The 12759-nt window shown below is 42.7% G+C and overlaps 1 protein-coding gene across 5 annotated transcripts in view; it reads left to right on the top strand.

Annotated features, from left to right (window-relative positions):
- Positions 1-12759, top strand: part of LOC126424866 (uncharacterized) — a 436545-nt gene that overhangs the window by 401264 nt on the left and 22522 nt on the right. For all 5 annotated transcript variants that reach the window (XM_050087693.1, XM_050087692.1, XM_050087694.1 and 2 more), the window contains exon 8: positions 7968-8110. In XM_050087693.1, the coding sequence (XP_049943650.1) occupies positions 7968-8110 (143 nt within the window). The remainder of the gene's footprint in view (positions 1-7967; positions 8111-12759) is intronic.

Below are 12759 nucleotides of genomic sequence, written 5' to 3'. Positions count from 1 at the left end.
TCGTGACACGAGCGGTAGCGTTGAACTGCTTTCGCGCATCAAGACCTCTCAATAAGGAACAGGTGAGGGCTGACAGGCAAGGCAGTGAATGTGTCTCGTGTAGCTACGAAACTACTTCTTCACGGTTTCAGATTAAGATTCAGTGTAATACGTTACGTTCGTCTGAGCTGACACAACGCAGGAGTTTGTTACGGTAGCGACTGACCGAATTTTTAAAATTTTAAATGCTGTCGCATTCTACTCCTTAAAACGTCTAACCTCACGTTAAGAATTCAACACGATAATAGAAGTACCATAGTGCGAGGGTTTCGCGGTCTCGATACACGCTTTTACCTTCAGCTGGCAGAACTCCCCACTTCTTCCAGGAGTTCTTCCTGAAAGTTAAAGTTACTTTTTACAAAGCAGAACTGTTCAGCTTTCGTGGAAGATTATATGTTTTTATTCGGCAGAATGCAGACTGACTCGAACTCTCAACTCAAGTTAAAACTAGTTATTACTAACAATAAGCATGACTGAAGTGTTCCGAGGCTGCTGTCAGAGTCCTGCTTTACTTCATCCGACACTCTGCGGCCATCGTGCAGCTGCCCCACGGCGCTCAGACTCTGCGGCTGCTCGGGACGGTTCGGCCCGCCACAGGAGCGCCTCAAGCAGTCCAGACACAAAGGACGCAGAATCGGTTCAGTACTCCGGCGAGCACCAGTAACACAACTTAAATTCGACTGCCTACCGACCAGCCACGATTTCTTATAAGAGTTATTAAGGAAGCAGACGTTTTACGAACCCCTGAATTATTGATTCGGTCTTTGTACCGTCACTCGAGCCAGAAAGTGTGTACTCGTCTGGAGACTGTGGCCACACTACAGCCATCCAGTGTTTGAAATGGGAGCATTCAGTGACTTCCGACACATTTTACACATAATTTCAAATCTTTCCGAAGCTTTTACTCGCTGGCACCCCAACAAAGTAATGAAAAAAGTTTATCGCTTATTACATTTTCACTGTTCAAGCAGTAAAATATATTCAGCAACAGGCTTGATGTTTTTATTTATTACTCTCTCAAAAAAATGGTTCAAATGGCTCTGAGCACTATGGGACTTAAGATCTGAGGTCATCAGTCCCCTAGAACTTAGAACTACTTAAACCTAACTAACCTAAGGACATCACAAACATCCATGCCCGAGGCAGGATTCGAACCTGCGACCGTAGCGGTCTTGCGGTTCCAGACTGCAGCGCCTTTAACCGCACGGCCACTTCGGCCGGCTATACTACTCTCTCCCTGCTAAATCTATTCGCAACACTGAATAAACCTGTAAAATTATCTCATTGTACGACAAATAATTCAGGAGATATGACGTCACAATCATTGAGATGCGCGAAATACTACATTTTTCTTTTAAAAAAAGCAGAGCACAAGTTACCCACACTGTGTACACGATCAGCTTTAGATAGTGAGAGCACTAAGCAACATCCAACAAACTTTAAATACAATTTCGAACGTTTATGGAAGTTCGTTTCTTTAACGAATTGAGGTTATTAGTGACTCTCTTTATGCCTCTGTGCGCTGTCTGATCTCTGCTACCTCATAGTCATGGTCCCTCTTTTACAGAAACAGTGGCGGTAATTGAACAGTCGTACAGGTCTTCCTCGAGTTATAAACATGTTCTAAATGTACCGAACAATGTTCCGTTACGATAAAATAGCCTCTCTTCCGAGGGTGCCCATGTAAGTATCGTAAGTAAAGTATTCCGGTGTGGAATGGTGCACGCATAAAATAAGGAGGTGGCCAGATAGCATCGAACTATGTAAATTTATTTCTGTGAGAGGCAACAAGGATACCTGAAGAACAGAATACTGATTTATTGTGAAAGGACACAGGAGATCGTTCTGATCTAATAAGAATAACTGTCGCTGATTGTTAAGCACAGTTCCACAAGAGTGCGAGAGGAAGCACATAGTCTGTCACCATAGGTTACTCAGCAAGGTCGGAATCGGACCCGGTCACAGTCGGTGGGGCAACGGCGTTGTCCCGGTCCGGCAGCCGTACGTCGCAGACCCTCCGTTTACTGCAGTAGGACTCGGGATCAGACTGTTCCAGAGGTGCAGGAGGCGCTCCTACAAAGGTCGCTTCGCGTAGGAATACCAGGGAGTGGCCGGCGTGACGCGGCTACGCGGATGCGAATGTACTACCGGCTGTGTGCGGTGACTTTGGCCCTCCCCTTACTGGCGCCTGTTTGGGCGGCAACCCGCAGGACAGCGCTGTGCGCCGAGTTTGCCGGCCTTCAGGCACCAGCCGTACGCGAGTCTTTGGTAAAACCCCGCGAAACGCAGCGTGGACAAACCGTATTAAGCCCTGCACCTCACAAAACTTCCCCCTCCATAGAATGCATCATCAGTCCACCATTAAACCGTACCTCGTTGCAGCTCCATCTCAATCGATCACCCAGTACCCTCTCTGTCATCCTTTAACACAGATGCATGTAAGTTTAGAGGCAGATGGTTCTCTGTCTTCCTGAAAAGCGTCAAATACAGTAGTCAACTCGCGTGTATCATTGGTACCTCAATAGACCCACAGTATAATGCTGCCCCGACGGAAAAAAAAATCGACTGCTTCCCTGAATCCCTTTGCTTCCATGTTGACATTTTCTCGAATTCATCTTGGTGCCACATTCTTGTTCCCATGTACAAATTGCTCTGCGCCAACCAGAAGATACGCAAGTACTTCATCAGTTTCCCCGCATTTTGATGTATATTCGGTCAATTTATCCCCCACCCCCACCCGACCCCCCGTCATTTTTCGCAATTCTATCGATTTTTGTATGCCAATTGCATCCATGCGATCATGACATAACCTCTCGTTATCTATTCTAGAGTTGCTTGTAAATGTAGTACATCTGCCAACACCTAGTCCAAAAGCACTAATCCGGAGGCACAGTATAGCACTGTACTCGATAGTATCCAGTCACCTCCACATTTTGAGAGCGTTTTCTCTATTTTCTGTATGTCTGCGTATATCCGTGCGTCGCGGAAGGTTTCCAGTACCTGGAGTAGACCCGATGTGTATCACGCTTGTGGGACACGTACGGGCACCTGCGCGTGGCTCGGCAGCTGACAGCCGCGTCACTTTGTGAGCATGTGCGGTAGTCTCCTGTGCGGTCCAGTAGAGAGGGCGGCAATGGTCAGTGTTGCGCACGTTATTTGCGTGTCCGCTGCATTATTTTGCGAGCAGGTCTGTAGGCTGTGCTATGCGTTATTTGGACAGTTTACGAGTTGATTTCGTGTCTGCACATCAGTGTACTGCATTATTTAGGAGGAGTTTGCATGTCTGTTTGCTGTGTACTGAAATTATTTCGGTAATTTAGGAGTTGTTTGCGTGTCTGCAGAGCGTTATTTAGGAGTAGTTTACAGTTCTGTAGGCTGTGTGGCGTGACCCCAAGCATGTCAGAGCGTGTGTTTTGTATCAGTGTGATAAATATACTATCTAAAATCGATCCCTACGTAAATTGTTCCAAAATAAATAAAGTAAAGTTCGAATCGTGCCTCGGGCATGGATGCGTGTGATGTCCTTAGGTTAGTTAGGTTTAAGTAGTTCTAAGTTCTAGGGGACTGATGACCTTAGATGTTAAGTCCCATAGTCTCAGAGCCATTTGAACCATTCTCTTCGTTCAAATACGAAAAAAGGAAGGAAGTGATGTCATACCAGTGGAACTCGGCCATTGTTTGCCCGATTCATAAAAAGAAGGAATAGAAAATTGTGCGAGTTACCGTAGCATCGCTTTTCTCAGTGTTGCGTACAAAATCTCAGCCAAAGTCATTGCTGCTAGACTTTGAGCTAAACCTTATGCTCCTTCCATTTTACTAACTTGCATCTATAGCAAATTTTTCTAGTCCATTCCGCTATATTGTTTCTCCAAGATATTTAGATTTACTTATTCACTCAATTTTATCTATTGGTGTTTCTGCGTAGTTTTATGAATCTGCTTTTTCTCGAGGTAATATCTTGAGACCAATTGTATGCGTAACTCTTTCCAGGAGATGTAATTGTGTAGTTAGTTCTCTAACGTTTTCTAAAAATATTCCAAAAACAACTGCAAAAGCTAGACAGTTTAGCTTACTTCGATTTTATTCTCTTCCTATAGTTATTTGTTGATTTTTGTGGTTTTCTATCTCCAAAATCCAGAATTCCTTCTAAAACACAGTGAAACAGTCGTGTCTAATGTCAGATGGTTCAAAGATTTCTTTCATTAACCTCAGTTCACGTATCTTATTTGTTAAAGTTTCACTAATCATATGTGAGTGCAGCTCTCCCGGTGTACACTGTTAGTGAAAAGCTCTCGGGTTTCCAGCTAGGTGGCCGTGTTGCGATACCGTGACGTTTCAACAGATGTCGTACTCGTCATCCTCTGGCAAAGTGTGGAGATGTCCCTAAACTGTAATATTTTCGCTAGCGTAGTGCTCCTCTCCAATTTGCTATGGCGGGTGGGGAAGCGGGTTGAGGGTTGAAGCTGCAGTTGTGGGGGGGGATGACAAGATAGTCGTGAACCTGTTATGTCAATGGATTGCCTTACGACTCAGTCCCAGTAGTCGGTTGCTCGGCAAAGCACCTCGGTGCTCTGAAAGCGGCGGTGTGGCCTTCCTTGAGGCTGTGCTCTCTGCTAGCACTGATTTCTCTGTCCCGGTCGCACGTGCTCGATGTGTCCCTCGCAGTGCTTTGAAATACAGCGCTGCATTTGCCCAGTGAACTGTTGGCCACATTCACAGGCAGTGCTGTATATTTCTGGTGCGTCCATTTTCAGTGGACCTTTCACAGCACAGAGCCAAGACACTCTTTCATCTTCGGCCGTGGTCGGAAGACAGTTTTTATGCTGGACTTTTCGCGTAGCCTCGCAATTTTGAGTGTGAGCGGTCGCGGGCACCGCGTGGAAGGAAAGCCAGTCTCTTGTCTTCTTCTTCTTCTTCTTCCTCTTCCCGATTTCCAGCACCTTAACTTCCTGTGGCCATACGGGCTACATATGGGAACCGTAACTGAGTGGAGTAATTATTTGTTTGTATTTTCTGCTACCAGCCACTTTTATTTGTTTTGTGTTTAATTTAACATAGTATAAGGTATTTCTGGGATGTTCATCTTCAAGCATTTATAGATGCAGAAAAGTGTTACTTAAAAATAAATTAGCTTAAACTATATTAACATAGAACTTCTTGTTTCCTGTTCACTGGGGGTCTGGTCAACCACTCCCCAATCCCTCTCCAGAAAATTAAGAAAATAATAGGAACTACTTTGTGACCATATGTATGGTTCTACAAGTATTTATCAGAGTAAAAATTTCACATATTCAAGATTTTCATAATTTGCCTAATTTCTCAATTAATACATTATTTTGACAACCAAAGGTATTTCATAGGTAAGAAAACTATGGACAATAAAATTACGACAGTTCTATGAATTAGACAAGCTTAATGGTCAAAATAACAAAAGTATTCCGTGATAGGTGTGAACTTTAATTATTAGTAACTTTTTAGTTAATGACTTTTCAGGAAAAGTAAAACACTTACTTGAAAAAGGAAAAGTAGGGCTTTCAAATGAGCTATGTTTCTCTTGAATTGCACAATCATTTACCCACTACATTTTTACAACCATATAGAATTTGAACATAACAGATTACAAATTTCTCTCAAAAGAAAAAGTTTTTTTAATAAACTAAATTGACCATAGCATAGTACAACTCAGATGAATTAGTAAGCAATAAATCTTAAAGAAATATCACCCCAGTAAGACTCTTGATGTTTTAAGTAAATGTGATTTAGTTATTACCCTTATAACTGAGAAAAGAAAAGAAAAGAAAGTAGAAAGTGGAACCAACCTTATCTTGCTACATTTCAACTCCTGCTCAGATTTTCTTAGTGTTCCATATATAATGGGGATGATACACGTAAACTGTTACAAAAAGAAATGATCGTTGTACTAGGCCGCTGGACTTTATTCCTCATATGATTGTTTTAAATTACTGATTTATTTATTTTGATCCAACATCAACTGATTACAAAAAAAGGTTTTTTTGTTCCAGTCTTCTGGATAAGTCAGAGCCTTACTTACTAGGGTTACATATTATTGGCTGGCACTTTTATCTACACAACTTTATCTAAATTTAGTTGAGAGAACAGAGTTACATATGTGGACTATACATAAAAAAATTGTTATTGCCATACTTAGATTAAGGAATCTACAGTTTGTAACACAGTATTCATATCTGACATTCAAATATTTACAGTTTGTGACACAGTCTAAGATCTGAGATTACATATATTTTTAGATAGATGGTCTTCCATCATACGAGTGTACTAAATCTAGAAACTCATCTATTGAATATACAGGATTGTTTAGGAGCCATAATTTTAATTTCATTTTCAGTTTTGTAATGGGCAATTTGGAGATATTAGGATGGAAGCAATTCAGTAGTTTTATGCCTGCATAATGAGAGCTTTTCTCATAAAGTGTTGTTCTATGAGAGATGATGTGGGGTCTCTCTCTACCTCTAGTGTTGTGATTGTGTATTTCTTTATTAAGTGTTTTGTTTACTGTCATAATGATTATCTTCAGCACGTACAGTTAATGAACAGTTAGTATTTTAAATTCTTTAAACAAATTTCTGCAGGACTCCCTGGCACATTTCTTTCCCAGAATTCTAAGTGCCTTCTTTTGTAAGATAAGTACACTTTTCATATTACCTTTACTACTGGATCCCCATACCTCTATCCCATAACTTAGATGGGATTCAAATAGCGCAAAATATATTTGCCTCAGAGTGGTGATGTTACAAAAAGGTGTCAGTTTTCTTAGGACATATATGGCAGTACATAGCTTTTTGCAAATATCATTCACATGATCAGACCAGTTTAACTCTGCAACAAGTGTCAGCCCAAGAAATTTGGTCGAGTATTGTTTTTTAATTTATTCGTCACCCATTAAGATTTGGTTTTCATGAGTTTTTTGCCTCCCAAGATCAAATTCAATATAGACAGATTTATTTACGTTTAATTTTAGTTTGTTTTAATTAAAGTACTGCAGAATTAAGCTTGCTGCAGTATTGGATTCCACCTCAAGCTGTGAATAGTTTGGATTGCAGCATATTAATGTGGTATCATCTGCATATAAGATAGCTGTTGCATGGTTTGTTATGAACTGAATATCATTTACATAAATAATAAAAAGAAGTGGTCCTAATATTGAGCCCTGTGGTGTTTGATTTGTATGCTCCCTCTGTAGTGCTAATAGACACAAACTGCTTCGTGTTTGTCAAGTAGGACCTTATCAGATCATGGGCTGTGCCTCGAATGTCATAGTTCCACAGTTTGTCCAGCAATATGGTCGTATCAACACAGTCAAATGCTTTTTGTAAGTCCAGAAAGATGCTGCATAAATGTTCTTTATTATCTATTGCTTGAGTGACCCCTTCGATTAAGTTGGATGCTGCTGTAATGGTGGACGACCCCTTGACAAACCCATACTGCCCCTTAGAAATCACTTTTTTGCATACCAGGAAGTTCCAGATTCTTATGTATATTACTTTCTGAAAGATTTTGGATATTATTGGAAGAACAGAAATGGGTCGAAAGTTTTCTACTAAATTCCTGTTTCCTTTTTTAAAAATAGGCACAACTCGGGCAATTTTCAACTCATCTGGAAATAGACCATCTTCCATATGAGAATTGATAACTGTTGATAAAGGTGATGCACTTTTATGTATACATTTCTTAAGAGTGTCCAGACTAAGAGCATCATATCCTGCTGCATGGGAATCCTTTAAGCTACTCACTGTTTTAATTATTTCTTCTTTACTTGTGTCTTAGTCCTCATATAATTGTTATAAATTACTTATGTCTCACTCCCACCCCTAGAATATTGTGGTAAATACCACTTAGCTGGTGTTGTGCCTTCGTTATTCCCTGGCACCGCTGTTCTTCTCGCCTAGGAGATGCTTCTGGACCTCGGGAGCTTGCTGCAGCAGTTGGCAGCCCTGGTGTCGGACGCACCCGGGCCCGCCACCCTGCCTCCCCCAGAGGGTGTGGGCGGCTGGTACCGGCAGGTGCGCGAGCTCGCCGCTGCTGCGCTCAGGTACGGCACTGACTGCGGCTGCCGTGTGCACCAGCTGCTGCCTGCAGTGTAAGGGGGGTGGTGGGGCCTGTGCTGTGCATGTTGTATGTTAATGTCCTCGCGGACTGTAATAATAGTAACCTCAGACTTTTTGCAGATGATGCAGTTGTCTACAATGAAGTATTTTGTGAAAGAAGTTGCATATTCAGTCAGATCTTGACAAGATTTCAAAGTGGTGCAAAGACTGGCAACTTGCTTTAAATTTTCAGATATGCAAAATTATGCACTTCACAAAATGAAAAAAATATAGTGCCCTGTGGATATGTAATGGAATGATCACATGGACTCATTCATAGGTAACGTATAAGGGGCATTCAAATGAAACCGGTCATTAGTGTAAAGTAACGGTAACGATTTTATTAACTCAAAGATGTATTTATACACAGTACACATTCTCAAAAGTAGTCGCCAAAACTGTTGGCACATTTTCCCATTGAGACACAAGCCGGTCGATTCCATCCTTGAAGAAGCCAGTAGGCTGCTGTCGGCTCCAGGCCTGGACCCAGTCACACACTTCGTCGTCCGCTGCGAATCGATTTCCGCGGATAGCTTGTTTTAGAGGTCCAAACACATGAAAGTCACACGGTGAAAGGTCGGGACTGTACGGTGGATGTTCCAGTGTTTCCCACCAAACCTGGTGCAATGCTGTCTTCGCTGCACTGGCCGTGTGTGGGCGGGCATTATCGTGCAAGAGGATGACGCCATTGGACAACATGCATTCGCATTTTGACTTGATGGCTCATCTAAGGTTCTGTAACGTGGCTCGATAACGCTAGCCATTGATGGTGGTTCCCTTTCCACCAACTCGACAAGCAGTGGGCCCTTGTAGTCGAAAAATAAGAACATCATGATCTTACCAGAACCAATAGATGTGGTGAAGTCGCATGTTTCCAGTGCTTGCTCTGACGCTTGCTTTCCGATTTAAAATGGTGACACCATATTTCGTCACCTGTGAGAACATGTGACAGAAAGCCGTATTCCTCCTCGCGATAACGTTGCAGATGAGTCAAAGACAGCGCTATTCGAGTATTGCGCTGCTCGGCGGTCAGTTGGTGGGGAACCCACTGCGCACAGATTTTTCGAAAGTTCTAGTGTCGATGCATTATCGTGTGGGCGGCGCCCACCCTAATATCTAGTAACTGATGGATATGGTCCACGGTGATTCTGCGATTGTCTGAGTCTAAAGCATTCACTTCCGCAACCATTTCCGGTGTGATGACACGATGAGTGTGTCCAGGACGAGCGTCGTCTTCCAGTAACTCGCGTCCCTCAAGGAATCGTTTGCGCCATTCCACAACACTTGAACGACTCAGGCTGTACTCACCGTACACAGCCTTCATCTGTCGATACATTTCACAGCCTCCAACTCCCTCCGCTGTCAAAAATCGAATCACTCCTCGTTTCTGCTTACTCGCCTGCATGTTCGGTAGTGGACAATAACTTGTGTGACCACCTTCTCTTCGGCATGAAACCACACTGGCACCGTGCAACATCACATAGTGTGCACTCATCAGTCACTCTACCAATAGATGGCGCCACCATTCTGTAAGGCAAAGGTAGAAGCACTGACCAGGTTTCATTTGAACGAACCACATAGATGACAGACTTTTGTTTATCTGTAGAATACTGGGGAAATGCAATCAGTCCACAGTAGAGACTGCTTGCAGAACACTCCTGAAACCCATCCTAAAATATTGCTGAGGCATATGGGACTCTTACCAAATAGAACTAACACAGGATATTGAACATATACAGAGAAGAGCAGCACAAATGATCACACTTTTGTTCGACCCATGGGAGAGACACAGAGATGCTGAAAGAATTGAACTGGCAGAATCATGAAGGTTGATGTAAACTATCGAATGAAAGCCTATTCACAAAGTTACAAGAATCAGCTTCAAATGATGAATCTAGGAGCATACTACAAGTCTATATGTATTGCTCCCATAGGGATCATGAGGACAAGATTGGATCAGTTCCAGCATGCACAGAGGCACTTAAACAGTCATTTTTCTTGCATCCCATATGTGAATAGAACAGAAAAAACAGTAGTAACAGGTCCAGTGGGGTGGATCCAATTAAACTTTAGTAAAGTACTTACCCGAACTAGAATGTTACTATACGAATTCCACATCTTCATCTACATCATTACTCTGCAGTTCACAGTCAAGCATCTGGCAGAGGGTTCATCAAACACTTTCAAGCAAAAGATGGGCTGTGCATCTGGAGTGTTTTTGCACGTAGTGGAAGCCTACATGTGCAAAAAATATGCATTATCTTTGGACAGCTTTCATAATGCATTGCCCCTGACAAAACTGCAGTCTATGTACAAAATCTATACATCGAAACATTACTAAACAACAGCAAGAGTAGCCCAAAGCTGTTAGTTACTATAAAATTAAAGGAAGAAGGATTGTTGTTTGTAAAACCAGGGACTAAAGGACATTACTCGCTACTTCCTATAAGCACCTTGCTGAAATGATTGAAATGAGTAATTGACATGTCAACGTTTTTTGGACTCCATACACAACTACAGCATGCAGGGTGGTTCATTGATAGTGACCGGGCCAAATATCTCACGAAATAAGCATCAAACGAAAAAACTACAAAGAATGAAACTCGTCTAGCTTGAATGGTGAAAACCAGATGGCGCTATGGTTGGCCCGCTAGATGGCGCTGCCATAGGTCAAACGGATATCAACTGCGTTTTTTTAAAATAGGAACCCCCATTTTTTATTACATATTCGTGCAGTACGTAAACAAAAATGAATGTTTTAGTTGAGCCACTTTTTTTGCTTTGATGATAGATGTCGCTGTAATAGTCACAAACGCATAAGTACGTGGTATCACGTAACATTCCGCCAGTGCGAACGGTATTTGCTTCGTGACACATTATCCGTGTTAAAATGGACCGTTTACCAATTGCGGAAAAGGTCGATATCGTGTTGGTGTATGGCTATTGTGATCAAAATGCCCAACGGGCGTGTGCTATGTATGCTGCTCGGTATCCTGGACGACATCATCCAAGTGTCCTTACCGTTCGCCGGATAGTTACGTTATTTAAGGAAACAGGAAGTGTTCAGCCACATGTGAAACGTCAACCATGACCTGCAACAAATGATGATGCCCAAGTAGCTGTTTTAGCTGCTGTCGCGGCTAATCCACACATCAGTAGCAGACAAATTGCGCGAGAATCGGGAGTCTCAAAAACGTCGGTGTTGAGAATGCTACATCAACAACGATTGCACCCGTACCATATGTCTATGCACCAGGAATTGCATGGCGACGACTTTGAACGTCGTGTACAGTTCTGGCACTGGGCACAAGAGAAATTACGGGACGATGGCAGATTTTTTGCACGTGTTCTATTTAGTGACAAAGCGTCATTCACCAACAGCGGTAACGTAAACCAGCATAATATGCAATATTGGGCAACGGAAATTGCACGATGGCTGCGACAAGTGGAACATCAGCGACTTTGGCGGGTTAATGTATGGTGCGGCATTATGGGAGGAAGGATAATTGGCTCCCATTTTATCGATGGCAACATAAATGGTGCAATGTATGGTGATTTCCTAAGTAATGTTCTACCGATGTTACTACAAGATGTTTCACTGCATGACAGAACGGTGATGTACTTCCAGCATGATGGATGTCCGGCACATAGGTCGCGTGCGGTTGAAGCGGTATTGAATAGCATATTTCATGACAGGTGGATTGGCCCGCACGTTCACCGGATCTGACGTCCCCGGATTTCTTTCTGTGGGGAAAGTTGAAGGATATTCGGTATCGTGATTCACCGACAACGCCTGACAACATGCGTCAGCTCATTGTCAATACATGTGCGAACATTACGGAAGGCGAACTACACGCTGTTGAGTATTGCCAAATGCATTGAGGTTTGCCGGCCGCGGTGGTCTAGCGGTTCTAGGCGCTCAGTCCGGAACCGCGCGACTGTTACGGTCGCAGGTTCGAATCCTGCCTCGGGCATGGATGTGTGTGATGTCCTTAGGTTACTTAGGTTTAAGTAGTTCTAAGTTCTAGGGGACTGATAACCACAGATGTTAAGTCCCATAGTGCTCAGAGCCATTTGAACCATTGAGGTTGACGGACATCATTTTGCGCATTTATTGCGTTAATGTGGTATTTACAGGTAATCACGCTGTAACAGCAAGCGTTCGCAGAAATGGTAAGTTGACAAAGGTACATGTATAACATTGGAACAACCGAAATAACATGTTCAAACGTACCTACGTTCTCTATTTTAATTTAAGAAACCTACCTGTTACCGACTGTTCGTCTAAAATTTTCAATCATATGTTTGTGACTAATACAGCGCCATCTGTCACAAAGCGAAAACAGTGGTCCAACTAAAACATCCATATTTCTTTAAGTACTACACGAATATGTAATAAAAAATGGGGGTTCCTATTTTAAAAAACGTAGTTGATATCCGTTTGACCTATGGCAGCGCCATCTAGCGGGCCAACCATAGCGCCAACTGGTTTCCCCCTTCTAGCTAGACAAGTTTCGTTCTTTGTAGTGTTTTCGTTTGACTCTTATTTCGCGAGATATTTGGCCCGGTAGCGATCAATTGACCACCCTGTACA

The sequence above is a fragment of the Schistocerca serialis genome, chromosome 10, assembly GCF_023864345.2.
Source record: "Schistocerca serialis cubense isolate TAMUIC-IGC-003099 chromosome 10, iqSchSeri2.2, whole genome shotgun sequence".
Taxonomy (NCBI): Eukaryota; Metazoa; Arthropoda; class Insecta; order Orthoptera; family Acrididae; genus Schistocerca; species Schistocerca serialis.
This window is presented reverse-complemented; position numbering and strand designations above follow the sequence as displayed.